This window comes from Hyla sarda, chromosome 1 (assembly GCF_029499605.1).
Source record: "Hyla sarda isolate aHylSar1 chromosome 1, aHylSar1.hap1, whole genome shotgun sequence".
In the NCBI taxonomy this organism is placed as follows: domain Eukaryota; kingdom Metazoa; phylum Chordata; class Amphibia; order Anura; family Hylidae; genus Hyla; species Hyla sarda.
The window spans coordinates 317,586,813-317,608,603 of NC_079189.1; the positions used below are offsets into that span (position 1 = coordinate 317,586,813).

Genomic DNA, 21,791 nt, shown 5'->3' on the forward strand with positions numbered 1-21,791 from the left:
CTGCAGAGTATGGAGCGGGCAGGAATCCCGAGCCCGCTCCATACTCCTCTGTGAGCACCGCATGCATCTCCCCGTGCAGACGTGCCTCCTCCCCTCAGCTCTCCGAAGCTACAGCTGGGGGGAGTGAAGGCAGAGGACGCAGATCTGCACGGGGAGCAAGAAGCCACGCCCCCTCATCTCCCCCCGCACGTCTGCAGAGCAGGGGAGAGAAGACAAATACACAGCTTCTCATCTCCCCTGCTCTGCTTCGGAGGACACAGGTTTTTATAGCCGGGGCTGCAGAGTATGGAGCGGGCAGGAGTCGGCATCCCGCTCCATACAGACTGCAGAGGTCCGGGCGACTTGTCAGGTCCGGCCCTGCTTGCCCGAAGCCGGGCTAAGGGCCGGACAAATTCACCTGCCAGGCACCCAAAACTGCTTGTACCGGGCGTCGGGCGATAGGAATTCCACATCCCTGTATTATGTGACCGATGCCCATCCTGTTGGAACTCTATCTACTCCAAAATGGAACCAATAAAAAAGTTTCGAATGAGTCCGAATATTGTGATTCAAAACATTTTATGTACCGGTATCTATATATATATATATATATATATATATATATATATATATATATATATATATATAATATTTTTATTTTATTTTTTTTTTAAGTAAAAAAAAAATAAATAAATAAAAAAAAATCATGCTGACCAGAAGAATAAAGATAACTGCACTGATTTATCAAAATGTGTGAGAGAGAAATTGAGGAGATGTTGCCCATAACAACTAATCAGAGCTCAGCTTTAATATCTTAATGATCTCTGGTGAAGTGAAAGCTGTGGTTGTTACCAATCACAGCTCAGCTTTCACTTCACCAGAGCTCATCAAGATATGAAAGCTGAGCTCTGATTAGTTGTTATGGGCAAAATCTCTTTAATTTCTCTCATACATTTTGATGAACCAGGGCCAACATGTCAGTTTAACCCCTGGGGCATTGAATGGCATAAAAACAAAAACCCTCAATTGCTGAGTTTTTGCTCCCAATTCACTGCACCATTTTTATTTATTTTTTTACATTACATTTTATAGTAATAGTTGCTTGGTCGTTAAGGGGTTAAAAAGAATTTGAAGGGATTGTCCAGAAATTTGATTCAACCTTCCTTAACCTTTTAAGGACGCAGGATGTACATGTGCGTCCTGTGCCCGCTCCTGCCGTATGAAGCCTGGTGTGTCCCAGTTGCTAATGCTGGACATCACTGATCGGGCTGATGTCCAGCATTAAAGGGGTTATCCGGGAAAAAACTTTTTTTATATATATCAACTGGCTCCAGAAAGTTAAACAGATTTGTAAATTACTTCTATTAAAACAATCTTAATCCTTTCAGTACTTATGAGCTTCTGAAGTCAAGGTTGTCTAAATCCTCTCTGATGACACCTGTCTCGGGAAACGCCCAGTTTAGAAGAGGTTTGCTATGGGGATTTGCTTCTAAACTGTGCGTTTCCCGAGACATTTGTCATCAGAGAGGATTTAGACAGAAAAGAACAACCTTAATCCTTTCAGTACTTATGAGCTTCTGAAGTTAAGATTTTTTCCTTCTGGAGCCAGTTGATATTTAAAACATTTTTTTTTCCTAGATAATCCCTTTAAAGAAGTAGTCCAGTATCAAAAAAAATGTAGTCCCTATCTGGAGGATAGGGGACAAGTGTCAGGTCGCAGGAGATACATTTTTTGATACTCTGATTGCGACAGCTAATAGGCTAAGAGTTACAAAGTTGATCGTGGCGTCTAAATGCATTAAATTTGTTCCTGGCTAGCTTAAGGAGCTGATCGGGACCTGCGACAATATTACAGGATCCTGATCAGCTTAGAGGATGGCGGGAGGGTCCTTATCTGCTTTGTTGCTGTATGATTGGTGCTCCAATGCTGTAGGAAGCCATGGGAGCCTGAAGCAATGGGACGCCCAAAACACTGATGAATGTTGTGCTAATCTAATCTAAAGTCCCCTATAGACCTACAGAATAAAAATAACGTCTTTTTTTTTACCGAATAGTGCTCTGCATTAAAACGTAAGACCCCAAAATTAGCAACTTTCACGCCACAATTTTTTTTATGGGTCTGTAGGTGTAAAATTGAAATTCTATTTTTGCACTAAAACAAAAGTGCAAAAATAAAAAATCACTGTATCCTCTAGTGGTTAAGAGGACGAATCATATGTTTTTAATATATTAAAAACAATGGCCACATCTATACTTTGTGGCACGTCTAGGCAGCCAACATATTGCAGATTTGAAGCTACAGCATAAAATCTGCAGCTTCAAAGTCTGTGCATGAAATATGTGCAGGATATTGTATGTGTGAAAAGACGCTAAAGGGTCAGTCTCATTTACGTTTCAATTGATAAAAGTGTACCCCTACAGACTAGAAACAATGGGGGAGATTTATCAAAACCTGTCCAGAGGAAAAGTTGTCCAGTTGCCCATAGCAACCAATCAAATTGCTTGTTTCATTTTTCACAGGACTTTCTAAAAATGAAAGAAGCAAGCTGATTGGTTGCTATGGGCAACTGGGCAAGTTTTTCTCTGCCCAGGTCTTGATAAATCTCCCCCATTATCTGTATACGCTGCTTTTGGGACTCCTAAATTAGTTTGGTCATAAAAATGAACAAATAAATTTAATTTAAGCGATCGTTCTATGTTATATTAGTATTTATTCACACTTAGGCAATGTTCTCTGTCCTGTGTCTGTAAGACAAGCAATACTAGCCCATGGAGGGGGGGGGGGGGGGGGGGGAGGAAAGAGCTCCATCTACCAGCTCAGCTCTAGAAGAACTTCAAATTATAGATAGTCTGCAAAGCAGGTATCTGCCGAAAAAGACCATATAGCAATTATATTAAAGCCAGAAATAGTACTGCTCCTCATGTACACACACAGGGCCGCTTATCCTGAAAAGTCACCTGAAATAACAGGTGCACATTTTGCTTTAATCATAAGGGTATTATCCCTTTGCTGTGATGCTTCTATAGGAACAACTAAATATAGGCCCAGATTTATCAACGTTTGTAGAGCTTATTTTCCCGTATATTTGGCACAACTCCGCTTATTTGCAACTTTTTTGTGACTTTCTTTTTGTTTACATCCCACCGCTCATCTTGCCATCTCGCTCACATAGATGTTTTTTCACTTTTCACTTTCCAGTATCAACTGCGACTGTCGCAGATCTAGGCGCATCTGATTAAAAAGCTCCAGGAATCTACACCAGCTTGAACCTTGCTTATGCTTCTGCTTTTCTGACTACCTGATCATGGATCACACTGACTTACATCCCCACCTTGTCTTCCGCCCACGCCGCACATCTCCCATCTGTCAGCTACCTGTTGCAAGACTACAACTTCCAGCATGCCCTTACAGTGAGGGCATGCAGGGAGTTGTAGTCTTGTAGGTGGTAGCGGGCGGGTAGGAGCCAAGAGGGGATGTAAATCAGGGCCCCCTAATTAAGTGAAGGATAGAATCAGATGGAGCCCGGGCGGCTGCAGAGTGATGCCAGCCCGAGCTCCTTTAACATACCTCAGCGCCGTGGAGTTTTGAGTCCCTAATGTGATTTCACATTTCCCGCTGGGTCCTGTGATTGGCCGGGACCGAGCACCCAATCATGGGACCTGGCGGGAAATTTGATCTTACATTAGGGACTAGGGCTGCATGATGTGGGGAAAATGTACAATTGCGATTTTGGGCCTAAATATTGCGATTTCAATATGCGATGCGATATATAATAAAAATAAATGGTGAAATCCCCCCATTTCATGTCCAATCGCCTCCATTTCACATCTACCTACCCATTTTATGCCCACCGCCTATTTTACATCTCCCCTTGTCACATTCTCCTCCCCCTTGTCACATCCCCCCCCTTGTCACATTCTCCTCCCCCTTGTCACATTCCCCCCACCTTGTCACATTCTTCCCCCCCCCCCCCTTGTCACATTCTTCCCCCACCCCCCTTGTCACATTTCCCCTCCCCTCCTGTCACATTCTTGTACTGCAGCAATACACTGGGTTTCCCAGGCGGATTTCAAATCTTCCGCGGGACCCGGGAAACCTAGTGTATTGCTGCAGTACAAGACCTTTCCCCATCAGCCAATCACTGACTTGACACGTGACACCACTGCGGCCAGTGATTGGCTGAAAAGGGAAAGGTCCTACTGCCTGTACTAAGAAGAAAGGAAACTCCGGAGCGCACGGAGATGAATCTGCACTAGGTGAGCAGAAGATTTTTTTTATTTTTCTCCCTGCACCATTAGCTCAGTGTTTTTCTAGCAGGGTGCCTCCAGCTGTTGTGAAACTACTACTCCCAGCACGCCCGGACAGCCTTTGCCGGTCCGTGCATGCTAAGAGTTGTAGTTTTGCAACAACTGGAGGCCCACTGGTTGGGAAACACTGACTTTTAGTATTTAAATTAGTTTTTACCGGGCTGACATAACTCTGCAGCTACCTGGGACTCCCAGCCCGGCTGCGGGAGTCCCAGGTGGCTGCAGAGTTATGTCAGCCCGGGCTCCCTTTGCTACGGCACCACAGAGTTTACTGTCATTTAAAATTTCTTGTCTGGTCCCGTGTCACGGGACCTGGCGGGAAATATGAAATTACAGTGATTTTCTGATCACTGACGGCCAGGGAGCGGAACGCATTACCGCCCGCTTCCCTGGCTTGCACGACTACAACTCCCAGTAAGGACATGCTGGGAGTTGTAGTTGTGGGGCAGGTGACAAGCTTGTCACCTGCACGCTACAGCACAACTCCAACTCCCAGCATGCCTTACAGTAAGGACATGCTGGAAGTTGCAGTTGTGGGGCAGGTGACATGCTGGGAGTTGTAGTTGTGGGGCAGGTAATAGTGCCCCCTGTCGCACTATTACAACTCCCAGCATGCCCTGTAAGGGCATTCTGGGAGTTGTAGTCATGCAGCTTTAGGTGACAAGCTTGTCACTCACCTGCACATCTCCTGCACAACATGACTACAACTCCCAGCATGCTGGGAGTTGTGGTCGTGAGGCACGGGGAATGCGCGGTCAGGTGACAATAAATGTATTAACCTATTTTTATTTTTTTCACATTTCAGATCCATGTATCCTGTGGACTACTTTGGATTTGGTGGACTGCGTCAATGATCAGTGTTTTTTCTTTATCTTTGTTTAATGTTAATAAAAGGGCTTTTGGGGGGAGTGTTTTTTTGGAATAAATTATTTTTTAAATGTGTTTTCTGTTTTTTTTAAATTTACTTTACAGGTTTAGTAGTGGAAGTCATCTTATAGAGGGAGTCCATTACTAAGCCGGGCTAACCCCCAAATATTACCCCGGTACCCACCGCCACAGGGGTGCCAGGAAGAGCCGGTACACAGACAGGCCCGGAGCGTTAAAAATGGCGCTCCTGGGCATAGGTGTAGTAGGCTGGCATTATTTAAGCTGGAGAGGGGCAGTAACAATGGTCCTCGCCCACCCTGGTAACGTCAGGCAGTTGCTGCTTGGTTGGCATGTGGCTGAAAATAAAAATAGGGAGAACCCTATGCGTGTTTTTTTTAATTTTTTATATTATTTATGCAAAAAAAACAAAGCATAAGGTTCCCCCTATTTTTATTCTCAGCCAAATACCAATCAAGCAGTAACAGCCTGATGATACCAGAGTGGGTGAGGACCATTGTTACTTGCCCTGCCCAGCCTAAATAACGCCAGCCTGTTAACGCCTAGTCCCAGGAGGGCCATTTTTGACGCACCAGGCCTGTTGGTACCGGCTCTTCCCAGCACCCCTGTGGCGGTGGGTACAGGTGTAATAATAGGGGGTTAGCTCTAGCTAAAGTAAAAAAAAAATGTAAAACACAACACGTTTAAAAAAAAATAAATAAATAAATAAAATTGTTCAAAAAAAACACTCCCCCAAAAGCCCTTGTTAACCATTTTGTTAACATTAAACAAAAAAAACACTGGTCAAGTAGTCCTCCGAATCTAAAGTAATCCACAGGATACACGGATCTGAAATAAGTAGAAAAAAAGAGTTAGTACATTTAGGGGGAAAAAAAGTGGTCAAAAATTTTTTTTTTTATAAACACACATAGATATATATATATATATATATATATATATATATATATATATCTATCTATCATCACACATTTTTTTCAAAGCTGCAAATTGGTATTCTGAAGTCATTTATTGGTTTTTGCTTATGTGTGCTTAAAAAAAATAGTATTCAAAAGTCATTTATTGGTTTTTGCTTACGTAAGCCAAATTTATCAACCCCCCTGTGATGGTATGATAAATGTGCCATACATAAGCAAAACTAAAGCAAAAAAAAAAATGCCTACAAAACTTGCTTACCAAAGCAACGATGATAAATGTCCCCCATAATGTTTATTACCACTGTTCGCTGTTTATTTTTTGCCAACTGTGACTTTACTTTTTTTTTTTTTATTACTCTTGATATGTGACTTTACTGTGTACAGAATTTCTGTATGTTGATGTCATGGGTAATAGCGCCATAAGGAAAGTCACAGTAATATCACTCTCTGTCTCATCACTTTTATCTGTTATTAGCTGAGTACCCGACGTTGCCTGGTTTTTTGGTTCTTGTGGGGAAGGAAAAGCAATATAGGAGTACTTTTCCTCATATGCCGGCCTCATATCCCATCCTCCTATCCCGAACTCGTATCCAAAAAGGGTAGAAAACAAAAGGGGTGTGGCTTTGTGGGAGGGGTGTGGCCGGATTCACTTACTCTCCAAGATGCAGAGCAGAACTTTGAGTAAGGTATTGGAAGTTCTATATAATTCACATAAGGGGGTAGGTTATGGGTTAATTTAACAATTAAATATTTTTATTTGATATAAGATAACGTGTACTAAACTAAGTTTCATCAAAATATCTCCAGCCATTTGGAAGTTATGCTGGAACATACATTTACCATAGACTTGCATGGTACCATGTTTTATCGAAATATCTTCAGCCGTTTGGAAATGATGCTGGAACATACACACATACATACGTATATATTTTATATATATATCTATATACAGTTGCAAGAAAAAGTATGTGAACCCTTTGGAATTATATGGATTTCTGCACAAATTGGTCATAAAATATGATCTGATCTACATCTAAGTCACAATAATAGACAAACACAATCTGCTTAACCTCTTAAGGACCCAGGACGTATGGGTACGTCCTGGGTCCCGGTCCTGCGATATACTGCGGGGTCACACGGTGACCCCGCATCATATCGCGGCGGGCCCAGCGTCATAGTGAAGCCGGGACCCGCCTCTAATAGCGTGCGGCACTGATCGCGGCTAAAAACGAAAGTAAAAGTGCCCGGCTAGCTCAGGGAGCTGTTCGGGATCGCTGCGGTATAATCGCGGCATCCTGAGCAGCTGTAGCACAGGAGGAGGTCTTCTTACCTTCTCCTGCGCTGTCCGATCGCCGAATGAATGGTTCAAGCCTGAGATCCAGACTTGAGCATTCAATCGCCGAAAACACTGATTGATCCATTCCTATGGAGATGGATCAATCAGTGTAAAAGATCAGTTAATGCAATGTTATAGCCCCCTATAGGAGCTATAATATTGCATAAGAAAAGTGTAAAAAAAATCATTAACCCTTTCAATTATCCCTTCCCCCTAATAAAAGTTTGAATCACCCGGCATTGCCAAGAATAAAAAAAAAAAAACTGTGTAAATAAAAATAAACATATGTGGTATTACCGCGTGTGGAAATGTCCGAAGTATAAAAATATACCGCTTTTTAAACCGCACGTTCAATGGCGTACACGCAAAAAAAGTCCAAAATAGAGCAAAAGTGAATACAAAGTGATCAAAAAGTCTGATCAGAACAGAAATAATACCACTGAAATCTTCAGATCACGGCGCAAAAAATTAGCCCTCATAGCGCCCTGAACACAGAAAAAAAAAAAAGCTATAGGGGTCAGACGATGACCATTTTAAACGTATAAATTTTCCTGCATGTGTTCATGATTTCTTTCTGAAGTGACACAAAATCAAACCTATACAAGTAGGGTATCATTTTAACCGTATGGACCTACAGAATAAAGATAAGGTGTCATTTTTGCCGAAAAATGCACTGTGTGAAAACGGAAGCCCCCAAAACTTACAAAATAGTGTTTTTTTTCATCAATTTTGTCGCACATAGATTTTTTTTCCCGTTTCACTGTAGTTTTTTGGGTAAAAAGACGAATGTCATTACAAAGTAGAATTAGTGACCAAAAAAATAAGCAATCGTATAGTATTTTAGTTGAAAATTTTAAAGAGTTATGATTTTTTAAAGTTAAGGAGGAAAAATTGGGGATAAGATGCCTGATCGCGGGAGTCCCGCCGCTGGGGACCCCCGGGATCTTGCATGCGCCACTCCGTTTGTAATCAGTCCCCGGAGCGTGTTCGCTCCGGGTCTGATTACTGTCAATCACGGGGCCGCCGGCGTGTGATGTCACGCCTCCGCCCCCGTGCGACCTCACGCTCCGCCCCTCAATGCAAGTCTATGGGAGGGGGCGTGACAGCTATCACGCCCCCTCCCATAGGCTTGCATTGAGGGGCGGAGCGTGACGTCACACGGGGGCGGAGGTGTGACGTCACAAGCCGCCGGCCATGTGGTCGCCGGTAATCGGACCCAGAGCAAACACGCTCCGGGGACTGATTACAAACGGGGTGCCGCGTGCAAGATCCCGGGGGTACCCAGCGGCAGGACTCCCGCGATCAGGCATCTTATCCCCTATCCTTTGGATAGGGGATAAGATGTCTAAGCACCGGAGTACCCCTTTAAGGCATTTTAATAAAATAAAAAAATTATGAAACCTATATTAGAGATATGTTGTAGTACATAAGTACTACAACATATCAAAAAAAAAAATGTTGGTGACAGTGCCCATTTAAAGCGTACCTATCATATCCCAGAAAGAAAAAATTAATTTATGTTACTCTAGCTCATCCTGATCACGTACATATAACTTTTATGTGTCCCGCTTTTGTATTTCTTTTAAAATCAGCTTATATCAGATCCCACTGAATTTACATCTTCTCTCAGGCAGGGGGCGTGTCCCTCTTTTGCCCTCACTGTACATGACTGAACTTCCTCCCTCACTGTGTGTCACTGAGCTGTCACCCAATCACTGCACTCTGCTCTGTAACCCTATCCTCTCTGGTTTTACGCTGCACATGTTACACAGAGAGGAAGAAGGAATACTGGAGTTTGCCTGCTGTTCTCCTTATACACTATGTAGTAGAGCCCTGCGCAGGACTAGTTTTTCTATCCCGCTCCTGATGATTTTTTGTCCAATCCCGTCCGCTAACATAGGAATGTACGGATACTAGGGTGCAATGCTCTGCACATACTCCCCATGTATAGCAGTAGTAGTACACACTGCTAGACATGGGTATGTGTAGAGCATTGCACTCTAGTGTATGTACAGATGTGAATAGCAGTGACTATGCAGACTCATATGCCCTGGGTAACTCACCGAAGCAATGCTCTGCACATACCCCCAGCTGTTTAGAAATATACACTATACACACTGCTATACCCATGGAGGGGGGGAGTGGTAGTATGTACATTCCTATACAGGTGGGGGTTTATGCAGAGCATTGCATCCTAGTCTGTGCTACAAATTAGGGTGCAATGCTCTGCACATACCCCCACCTCTATAGGAATGTACACACACACACTGCCATACACATGGGGGGGGGGTATGTGCAGACTGAAGAGCATTGCACCCTAGGGTCTGTAGAAGATGCTAGGGTGCAATGCTCTGCAGTACAGACAGAGGCCCTGGCTGGGAGGATCATTGATGGATGCAGTCACTTACATACCCAGCCTGGGCTGCAGCACAGCGCACTATGGGGAAGATTTACCAAAACCTGTCCAGAGGAAAAGTTGCTGAGTTGCCCATAGCAACCAAAAAGATGGCAGATGATTGGTTGCTATGAGCAACTTTTCCTTTGGACAGGTTTTGATAAATCTCCCCCTATGTGTGTGAATTGCGAGTAAGATTGTGGCAGCTCTGGCCCACCAGGCCGGCGGGAGAAGACTGAGTACAGAGTAGACTATCCTCCAGGGCAGGCTGAGCTCAACACAAAATGGCGGTGCGATGGTGGCAGGGGGAGGAGACAGGACTGGAAGGAGCAAAGTGAGACCGTCACAGAGTCGGACTTATATTGGCTGCCATGGTGGTTCAGCATTTGCGCCTGACCGCCCACAGCAGCCTTCTGACCGCTCGCATATTTGGGTTGCGTCCTGCAGGATCCCAATCCCAATGCAGGCCTCTACTATGTAGTGACACACTGTAACGAACCTCCTCCTCATGTTCTCATTACTACTGGGGTGAAACACTGTAACAAACCTTCTCCTCCTCATATAATCTCCTTACTACTGAGATCATACACTGATAACACACAGTAACACCCCCTTCCTCATGCCATCTCTTTACTATTGGGCTGGCACACTGTAACAAACCCCCTCCCCATCTCCTTACTAATGGTGTATACCATATTTTTTTGCCATATAAGACGCTCCAGCATATAGGACGCACCCAATTTTAAAGGATGAAAATCTAGAAGAAAAAAAAGATTCTGAGCCTTCAACCTGCGGACCTCTAGATGTTGCAAAACTACAACTCCCAGCATGCCCGGACAGCCGTTGGCTGTCCGGGCATGCCAGGAGTTGTAGTTTTGCAAATCTGGAGGTCCGCAGGTTGAAGACTACTGGTATAGGAGGTAATACTTGCGTGTCCCCGCCGCTCCGGACCAGTCACCGCTGCCCTGGATGTTGCCCTCCATCACTGTTGCCGCGTCCCCGGGGTGTCCCCGTCGCTCTGGAACGTCTCTGCTGCCCGGTATCCTCGATCTCCGTTGCGGCCATCATGCCGCTACACACGACGCTCCTATTGGATGACGGGACGGCGTGCGCGACGACGTGATGACGACAAAGGAGAGCGCCGGCCATGCAGGGGATCCCGGCACGGAGCAGACACCGAGGAGGCAGATAAGGTCCCATCCGGTGTCCTGTAAGCTGTTCGGGACGCCGCGATTTTACCGCGGCGGTCCCGAACAGCCTGACTCAGCAGCTGGGTTAGTGTCACTTTCGCTTCAGATGCGGCTCAGCTTTGATCGCCGTGTCTGAAGGGTTAATACAGGGCATCACCGCGATCGGTTATGTCCTGGATTAGCATCGGGTCCCGGCCGTTGATGGCCGCAGGGACCTCCGCGATAGGACAGGTTTTAATGTGTATTTGCCGTATAAGATGCACCAACTCCCCCCCCCCTCCCCCAGTTTTGGGGAAGAAAAAGTGCGTCTTATATGGTGAAAAATACGGTATGTGACTGAACATGCTGTCACACTTCTGCTCCTTCTCCCCTATGCTATGGACGGAGCTGTGTACTGAATCATTCTCCTTCTCTCACTGGAGATGCAGAGAGCTGGGGAGGTGTGAGGGGGTGTGGCCTCCTCTCAGCCAATCACAGCAGCTCACTCACTGCCTGCTATCTGTGTTGGAGATCCTCACACAGGGAGCACAGGCAGCAGACAGGCTTATAAAGCTCCCGCTTTCACTTCCTGTAAGAGTCGATGTTGCTAAGGTCAGAAAGTCCATAGTAACAGGTGGGGGACATCTTATGAGGACCTCTAGTGGCCACTTTTATAGGAGCAGTTTTCTAAGGGAAACTGTGTGGGGGGGGGGGGAATAATGAAATAGTATTAGAGAGATACTTATTTTCTATGGCTCTATTGTTTATAAAAATATAGCTTTGGTGACAGTGGCCATTTAAGGCTGAAGCCAGACACTGTTGGGAAGCCTGACAAATGTAATGCCAGGCTTCCTTCAAGATTCAGGTTCCAAAGGGGCGGGGGCATTTGCCCCTCTCCTGCCCCACTGTAGAGACGCCACTGTTCTTTGTTAACTTTTACCCAACAAAAGATTGTTGTGGTTGAAATTGTCAAATGTCATCAATTTTAATCTAAAGTGTTGGGCACTTTTAGTGTACATAGAATTTCTTTACAGCAGCATTGTATAAATTGTGCTGTATTTAATCATGTACTTCTGATGCTGTGGCATATATGATCCTGTTATAGAAATATATCAGAATATCCCTGGGCATGCAGTTCCCTCATAGTCAAGCTTTATACTTCTGAGTGATTTTAGACTCTGGCTCTTAGTTGAGCGTCTTGTATGAAACCCTAGTTTATTAGGATTTATTGTTATTATTAATAGCCATAACTATTATGATTATTATTAGATGACATTAAACCAGTTTTCACTATTGGTGAGTTTCTTTAGGTCAGGTCTTCAGGCTCCTGGTGGCTTTTCATGATTCCTCTGGTAGTATTATGTAGAGCTTCTCATGGACATAACACATGCTGTCAGTGTTTGGCTTTTCTGGCACTGAAACTGTTAAAGTGGTAACTCCCCACCTCCTCTTCTCCAGTGGCACCTCTTTTCCTGCCCTCCTCCTCCTTTCCTCCTCCTCCTCCTCAATCATCTCCCTTCCTTCTTCCCTCCGCCTCTTCCCTCTTCTCTGCACTGGTCTCTTCTGCTCTCTGTCTGTCTCCCTTCTCCCTTCTTTTCCTTGTCCTCCGGGCCATGGATGGGTAAGTAACTAGATCTTATTTCTGCCTTGTCTGTGAAGGTGCTAAGTGTGTAGATACTGTTTTCGTCACCAATGAATATAGCTCAGCAGGAGAACAAGACTTGATAATATCTCACACTCACCCTGAAATGATAATCTCCTTTGAACATCCCTCTAGGGGTTGGTGGGTGTGTATGTGTTTGTAAACCTCAGTTAAGAGGGGAGGAAGATTCCGACTAAAGATCTAGATAAATGTTCTTTCCTTTTTGATATTTAATACGTAGAACTAGTTGCACTTTAATTGTATCACTTTGTTTCTATAAACATTTATCAATGCTGAATATACATCGGAAGATATAAGGAACTTAATAACTGAGTCTGTCTTAAAGGAGACATCCATACTTTTCATCTTGGTGCTTCGCATTTAGTCTGTGTATATATTCCAGTTTATACACACACACACACACACACACACACACACACACACACACACCGAAGAGCACATACATGTATTCTATAAGATGTGCCTTACTAGTTGTTCTGTGGCGAGACTTGCTTGGCCTGTCATTATGCTATTGACTTGGTTGAAGCGGAGGTGTGTGAAGTATGCAAGCGGCCCCTCCCTGTGTATGGACGGTCACACCTGTATAGTTGGAGGCAAGTAGGGCACTCACTTTCTGTAGTCAGTGGACTTTAATGTTTTTTACAAAGTCTGACACCTATTTTTGTTTTTTATAGTAAATGTATACCTCATTTCTTAAACAACCTATACATAAATAGACTATTTAAAAAAAAAAAAATTTATATAAACTGGTGTATTATTCTTGCATCATTCAGGGATGAGAAAAAACCATGCACTTATGTAAAATACCAGCATTTAATACATTTTCCCCATATCTGTTCCAAATGAAAGCGTACGAGTACAACGTGTGCCACTATGCCAGCTACGACCAGGCATGGATTTCAGCTGATATTTTCTGGTTTAGATTATAGTAAATGTGTTGGACAGTAAGAATCTGTGCCCCCTTTACATTTAACCAGTGTTTCCCAACCAGGGTGTCTCTATCTATTGTAAAACTTCAACTCCAGGACATCTGGGCATGCTGGGAGTTGTAGTTTAGCAGCTGGAGGTACCCTGGTTGGGAAACACTGCACAAAACCCTGCCTACTTAAAAAAATAAAAAATAAAAAAAAGTTAGCGTAAATCCAACTTAAGTTGTGCAAATGAGCATTTTTATTTAAAAAAAACTAAATTCACACTTGTACATTTCACCCCTTGGTGGGAAGGAAACTACATACAAGGCATCATCCTGCATTGGATACAAGTTTGACCTCACAGGAGTCCAGCATTTCAGTGATGCTTTTCAAGGCTGCATTCACACCTCTTTTTTTACTCTACAGGTGCCGGATCCGGCTGGGGGAGGGGAAACCGTGCGCTCCCGTACCCCAGACGGACCAGCCCTGAAATCAATTCCACCGTAAAATTACGGTTTTAGGTCCGGTCAGAAAACCGCATACGGCTCAAAAATGAGCCGACCAGAGTCACCGTTTGACTCCGGTCGGCTCATTAAAGTAAATGGATTTCAGCACTGGTCCGGCTGGGGTACGGAAATGCCCGGTTTGCCCCTCCCCCAGCCAGATCCGGCACTCGTAGAGTGGAAACGAGGTGTGAATGCAGCCTGACAGATATATTGTCCAGTTGTTCTATTCTACTAGAGAAAATGAGCTGATGAGCAACAATCTATAAGTAAGAGATATCTGTGGGTGCCTCTCCTTGCCCATCCCCTTCCAGAACTAGGAAGATAAAGCACAGGATAGATGGATGGATATTGATACCCATGCATCTGCTTATGGAATACAGTAAATTGGGCATGTAGACCAGAAAAATTATCCTGGGCCATGTGTACATTATTTCAAAACTGCCCTTTAATTGTTCTGTAAGGAGGAGGGACTCATCATAAGCCCCACCTATTCCAGACATCTGTCTTTTTTAAGGTGTCATATGCCTCTAAAATTCTAACAGAACACCATTTATCAGCTTTGGTAAAAGAAATAAATAAAATATGATTTTATAAATTCCATAAACTTCTTTTTCTGGTAACTAGAAATTGTCTGCTTATAAGGTTTGTTACCCAAGGTCTTGTAACACTGTATATGATCATATTGCTTTCATGTGTTTTTAGTATGTACTATAATTGATAGTGGAAGATGGAGCCTAACATTATCTAACTGTCTATATATTTTCTTTTGTGATCTTAGTAGAGTCAGTGACCTTTAGAGAATCCAGGGTCCAGAAATATGTTATTTGCAATATAAAATCTCATAGTTCAAATAGACCAGTAATCCACATAAGATCTTTGTAAACCATAATATAGGAGATTTGCTCCTCCTATTATTGTGTGCATATAAAGTATGTAGTAAAAACAAATTCATATTACACGTATTATTATTTATCTGTCGGATGGTGCATGTTGGGTCAGTGACAACTTAAAGGGGGTACTTCGCCCCTGGCATCTTATCCCCTATCCAAAGGATAGGGGATAAGATGTTAGATCGCCGCGGTCCCGCTGCTTGGGACCCTGGGGATCACCACTGCGGCACCCCGCCATCATTACTGCACAGAGCGAGTTAGCTCCGTGCGGAATGACGGGCGATACAGGGGCCGGAGCAGCGTGACGTCATGGCTCCGCCCCTCATGACATCACGGCCGTCCCCTTAATGCAAGTCTATGGCAGGGGGCGTGACGACCGCCACGTCCCCTTCCCATAGACTTGTATTGACGGGGGCGGGCCGTGACATAACGATGCTCCGGCCCCTGTATTGCCCGTCATTACGTGCAGAGCGATCTCACTCTGCGCAGTAATGATAGCGGGGTGCTACAGCAGCGATCCCCGGGGTCCCCAGCAGCGGGACCCCGGCGATCTGACATCTTATCCCCTATCCTTTGGATAGGGGATAAGATGTCTAGGGGCGGAGTACCCCTTTAACTTTATATCTTCTAATTCTTGTCTGTCATGAGCCAAGGCTGGCCAAAGCCCAGCTGCCAGGTTGGGTTGTTTTCTGTTGAAATCTCTGAACTATGTAAGGACAGAGCCATTAAAATAATTGAACTGGATATCACTGACCCGCTGGTTTCTCTTCCTTGCCTCATGTCTCGCTTGGCTGAATTTGGAGCACGGTTGCCCTCCCTGCAATCTACCTTCCCCTTCAGTTGGCCTAATGGGGGTATTACTTATTTGGGAACGGTAATCCCTTCTGACCTCTCCTGTTTATTTTCCCTTAATTTCTCTACCTTATTGGCACGTTTCCAGATGGACTTGGAGTCCTGGAATCGCAAAGATTTTTCATGGTTTGGTCGGATTAGTATTATTAAAATGACCCTGATGCCTCGCCTGCTCTACTTAATGCAGACCATTCCCATTCATATCCCTTCTCTATACTGGAGACAACTGCAGGCGTGTGGAACCGATTCACTCTGACACGCCCTAAGGCTTTGGACTGAGTAGGCCTCCCAGATGGCCGCCTGTATTATCTAGCTTGCGCCCATGCACGTGTCCTGGACTTAATCCATAATCATACGTCTAAATTTGTGGGTGCGCTTGGCGCAGGAGATATGCCCCAAAGCCCTTTCCACCTTTCCCTCGACTTGGTCCCCCTCTTCCCAACACCGTTTCCCCACATCATAAGCGACTTGTCACACCTTGGCAGCATTGCACAGCGCAGGACCAGGGACTAGCCTATTCGATCGTGAGGGTCCCATGCTTCCTATCACTGATAATCATCAGTTCTACCCTGGGTCTTCCTCCGACGGTGGTTTTCTTGGGGCAGCATTGTCCGTCCCTTCTGTTTTCATCATATTTTAGCTGGAGGTATGCTCAAGTCCTTAGATGCCTTGCTGGGAGATCGCCCTCCGTTTAGGTGTGCTCCCTTTGCATGTCTAAAGCTACAACATTTTTATTCTAGTCTACATAACCATACATCGCACTTTGATACCCTTTGAACGCTTATGCTTGGCCTCCTCGTACCCTTTTCGCTCCATCTCTGTCATTTATGGTTTACTACTGTCTCCCAGAACGTAATAATGCCTCCCGTCTTTTTGCCGAGCGTGGGAGTCCGAGTTTGGCAAATCTTTTCCTCGTGATTAATGTTCCAGGTGTTTCTTCATGACCCATAAAGCAGTGAAATCTCAGGAGACGAGCTATAAAATTTTGTCACTGCTTCATTGAAGTACCCGTCGGTGCCAGGTGAAGAGGGTACAATGACTCATATCTGGTGGGGATGCCCGAAACTGGAACCATTCTGGCGTTTTGGTTCTTCAGGTCATTCAAGAGGTCATGGAGATACGAATTCCCCCTAGTCTTGAGGTCGCCCTGCTTAACATGTTTCCCAAGGCGCAAGCGAAATACAAAAAGTCCTTGGCCAGTTATCTTCACCAGGCAACCAAAACTGTTATCCCCTCTAAATGGAAAGGCCCTGATCCTCCCTCTCTCAAGGAGTGAGAGCGCACTATGTACATTTGAGGTGCAAATTTGAGTTTTGCATAGGGGTGGCTGATCGTTACAGCGGTTTTGACATACCGTAAATGCAAAAAAATAACCCACGTGTGACCCCATTTTGGAAACTACACCCCTCACGGAACATAAGTGGTATAGTGAGCCTTAATACCCCACAGGTGTTTGACGAATTTTCGTTAAAGTTGGGAGGGAAAATGGAATTTTTTTTCACAAAAATGCTGGTGTTACCCTAAATTTTTCATTTTCACAAGGGAAAATAGAAGAAATGGGGTTACAAATTTTGGGGGACATTTTTCCTGAGTAAGAACATACCCCATATGTGAATGTAAAGTGCTCTACTGACGCAATACAATGCTCAGAAGAGCCATTGGACTTTTGGAGGGAAAATTTGTCTGGAATTGAAGGCCACGTGTGTTTACAAAGCCCCCATGGTGCCATATCAATGGAACCCCCCCACATGTGACCCCATTTTGGAAACTACACCCCTCACATAATGTAATAAGGGGTACAGTGAGCATTTACGCCCCACAGATGTTTGACACATTTTTGGAACAATGGTCCGTGAAAATGAAAAATGTAATTTTTCATTTGCACAGCCCACTGTTCCAAAGATCTGTCAAACGCCAGTGGGGTGTAAATACTCACTGCACCCCTTATTACATTCTGTGAGGGTGTAGTTTCCAAAATGGGGTTACATATGGGGGGGGGGGTCCACTGTTCTGGCACCATTGGGGCTTTGTAAACGCACATGGATTGTCTGATCCTTTCCTCAGCAGCAAGGGTAAGCATATCTCGGTTACCCTTGCTGCTGAGGAAAGGATCTATTGTGATCCTGAAACGTGTCCAGCCTCCCTATACTTAAGACTTTATCACTATCTAGTGAGGTCTGCTGCTGTTGAGCAATTGCCACTTGCTCTTATTTGACAGATAACACTCTATCTGTGAGCTCCTCGTGCTCAATTACTACACGAGGACACTGAAGTTATCCTTATCTGCCGCAGAGCAGAGATCCATCACCGTGGATTTGACCTACAAGGACCTTCAAGGAGCACTAGAACACCGCCACATCAGAGTTGCGCTGACAACTCCAGGAGCTGTAAGTATTCGTTGCTGTACCTTCGCCAAGGCAGAGCCGGCTTCATACAGCCCGGACTAACGTAGTTGCGCCGCCGACTCTAGGAACTGCGAAAATCACTGCTGCGATCTACACTCCCGGCTACCGATTGCAATCAGGGGGAGAGGTGAGAGGTGCATAGCACCACTGTTTTGTGATTCACTCCTAAAACCCAGTTACAGTTATTTCCTTGCTAGACATGGGTGCATAGCACCGCTGTAACACTTCCGCAGTTACATTGTTGCAAGACCTCTAAAAACATTGCTGAACAGTTACAGTAAAATTTCTGCAGTTACATTACTTTTAAAAGTATCTGCAGGTCATTTTGCCGGATTACTGGGCATTTAGAATTTTTTTTTCTCTAATTAGAGACTAATGCATCAATACTATATAGTGTTATAAGAATCACATTTTAATTCAGCAGCAGTCCTCAATATATTGTATTCTACTATTTTTATGCTTCATTGTATTTTATAACTTGCTTATACAACATCATATATCTTTAAGTAAGGCTTTTCTAGACAGCTATATATACTATATATACATATATATATATACATCAATATATTAACAGCTATGTGTATTGTGATTTTTTTTTTTATAAATACAATTTTTTTTATACATTTATTTACAATTATTGAGACCCAGTATCCATTTAACTTCGAACATCATCACTTTCTGTTTGTCAGATTTGTAACTTACTTCTATTAAAAAATCTTAATACTTCCAGTACTTATTAGCTGCTGTATAAAACAGAGAAATTTGTGAATTTCTTTTGTCTGACAACAGTGCTTTCTACTGACACCTCTGTCCATGTCAAAACTGTCCAGATTAGAATCCTATCCCCATAGAAAATCTCTCCTGCTCTGGACTGTTCCTGACACGGACAGAGGTGTCAGTAGAGAGCACTGTTGTCAGACAGAAAAGAACTTCACAAATTTCTCTGTAGAATATCTGTAGTATACAGCAGCTGATAGGTACTAGAAAGGTTAAATGGGCACTGTCATGAAATAAAAAAAAATTGATATGTTGTAGTACTTAAGTACTACAACATATCTCTAATATAAGGGAATGCAGATATGTGTAGCTCAACCACAAAAAATGAGCGAGGTTAACTAAAAGCTCTCCCCCACAGAGAGATATAGAAAAATGATAAAAATAGGATATTAGTCCTCAGCTCAATATCAAAAAGATTAATGGGGGATGTATGGTATCAATAATAGAGAAAAAACAAAATTGGTATATAAATTATATTTAATAGATATTAAATAGTGCGTTCCCGCAGGGCCCTACGGTGGCGCACAATTGGTTAAAAAGTAATAAATATAAAAAATGCAACAAGTTATTACACTACAGAGCAAATGATACTCTTAATAACAAATGTATCTATTATGGCTAACAGCCGTATAATGATACACTGGGTGATAATGTGACATACAGTGTTACTCTGATCAGAATGGTAGTAAATTCAGTGTGCACAAAAATAAAATAAAAATAAAAACATTCCTCCTGGAAAGGAAATGGCTTGGTAGAAAAAATAATAAAAAATAAAAAATAGATAAAATATGCAAAAAGTCCTTTAAATAATAAAAGTGACAGTCCTATAGATGATGGAGTTGTATCCTGTAGGGTGGATCCTACAATTGGCCTGAAACAATGTCCTGCGAAAAAATCGTATGCTGTATATGATTATAACATATGAATTAATTTGTATAGTGGGTATTAGAATTGGATCGCTGTTGCCGGTTTCTCCACTCCACAGCCAAATGGCCTGCAAATAAAAATATAGTCGCTGGCACGATTGTGCCACTCACCACACCGCTGGTGGACAGATGGACGATGGACAAATGCGCTCTAGCCGGGGCGGCGTGATGGTCACAGGATATACAGCCGTTCTCACCGGCGAGCTGTCCCTTGGCGTCAGGTGTACTCTAGCCGGGGCGGAGTGTTGGTCGCAGAATATCCAGCCGCTCTCACCGGCGAGTTAACTCTTGGCGTCTGACGTAGCAGGTCAGCTGATGGCAGGTCAGCTGACCTTGTGCGGGAGGTTAGTTGATACTAGATGACGTTGAATATCAATGATGCATGCAGATAGAAATATTAATCCAATGATGGAGTCACTGAGGAAGGGGCACTACTAATCTGCTTTGAACCCCGAAATGCGTTTGGTGACTGTGATTGAGCCTTTTTATATTGGTCTAGTTCACACTACAGCTGCGGTTATACAAGCACTGATCGGATAGTTCCTCTCTGGAGAGATCTCACTTACTATTCATCTATTACATGGTCCTGTATTCAAATCCATCTGCTGAACCGGTGCAGAGCCCTCCATCATTGGATTAATATTTCTATCTGCATGCATCATTGATATTCAACGTCATCTAGTATCAACTAACCTCCCGCACAAGGTCAGCTGACCTGCCATCAGCTGACCTGCTATGTCAGACGCCAAGAGTTAACTCGCCGGTGAGAGCGGCTGGATATTCTGCGACCAACACTCCGCCCCGGCTAGAGTACACCTGACGCCAAGGGACAGCTCGCCGGTGAGAACGGCTGTATATCCTGTGACCATCACGCCGCCCCGGCTAGAGCGCATTTGTCCATCGTCCATCTGTCCACCAGCGGTGCGGTGAGTGGCACAATCGTGCCAGCGACTATATTTTTATTTGCAGGCCATTTGGCTGTGGAGTGGAGAAACCGGCAACAGCGATCCAATTCTAATACCCACTATACAAATTAATTCATATGTTATTATCATATACAGCATACGATTTTTTCGCAGGACATTGTTTCAGGCCAATTGTAGGATCCACCCTACAGGACACAACTCCATCATCTATAGGACTGTCACTTTTATTATTTACAGGACTTTTTGCATATTTTATCATTTTTTTATTTTTATTTTTTCTACCAAGCCATTTCCTTTCCAGGAGGAACGTTTTTATTCTTATTTTTATTTTATTTTTGTGCACACTGAATTTACTACCATTCTGATCAGAGTAACACTGTATGTCACATTATCACCCAGTGTATCATTATACGGCTGTTAGCCATAATAGATACATTTGTTATTAAGAGTATCATTCGCTCTGTAGTGTAATAACTTGTTGCATTTTTTATATTTATTACTTTTTAACCAATTGTGCGCCACCGTAGGGCCCTGCGGGAACGCACTATTTAATATCTATTAAATATCATTTATATACCAATTTTGTTTTTTCTCTATTATTGATACCAGACATCCCCCATTAATCATTTTGATATTGAGCTAAGGACTAATATCCTATTTTTATCATATCTCTAATATAGTTTAATTTAAAAAAGTGATTTTAAACCAGTTTAAAATAGTCTTCCAACACAGGGTGCCTCCAGTTGTTTCACCACTACAACTCCCAGCATGCCCTGACAGCAAATAGATGTCAGGGCATGCTGGGAGTTGTAGTGGTGAAACAGCTGGAGGCACCCTGTCAGGTGTACTAAGGGCGGAAGTTGGCCCCCAGCAGGCATCAGTGACGTGGTGCCTGCTGGGGAAGTCTGCCTGGTAGTGAGCACACTGCCAGGCAGACAAAAGGCATTTT

General features: G+C 43.7%; 1 protein-coding gene across 10 annotated transcripts in view; it reads left to right on the forward strand.

The window, feature by feature from the left end:
* Positions 1-21,791, forward strand: part of PTBP3 (polypyrimidine tract binding protein 3) — a 226,391-nt gene that overhangs the window by 41,093 nt on the left and 163,507 nt on the right. Inside the window, exon 1 of one of the 10 annotated variants that reach the window (XM_056518494.1) lies at positions 11,552-11,598. The exons of 5 other annotated variants lie outside the window; for them this stretch is intronic. Coding sequence is in view for 1 of the 5 variants with exons in the window: in XM_056518571.1 (XP_056374546.1) it covers positions 12,604-12,607 (4 nt within the window). In the remaining 4 variants the exon portion in view is untranslated. Of the gene's footprint in view, positions 1-11,551; positions 11,599-12,523; positions 12,608-21,791 lie in introns of those variants that run through there. 4 more of the 10 variants (XM_056518508.1, XM_056518571.1, XM_056518523.1 and 1 more) reach the window with 4 other exon arrangements.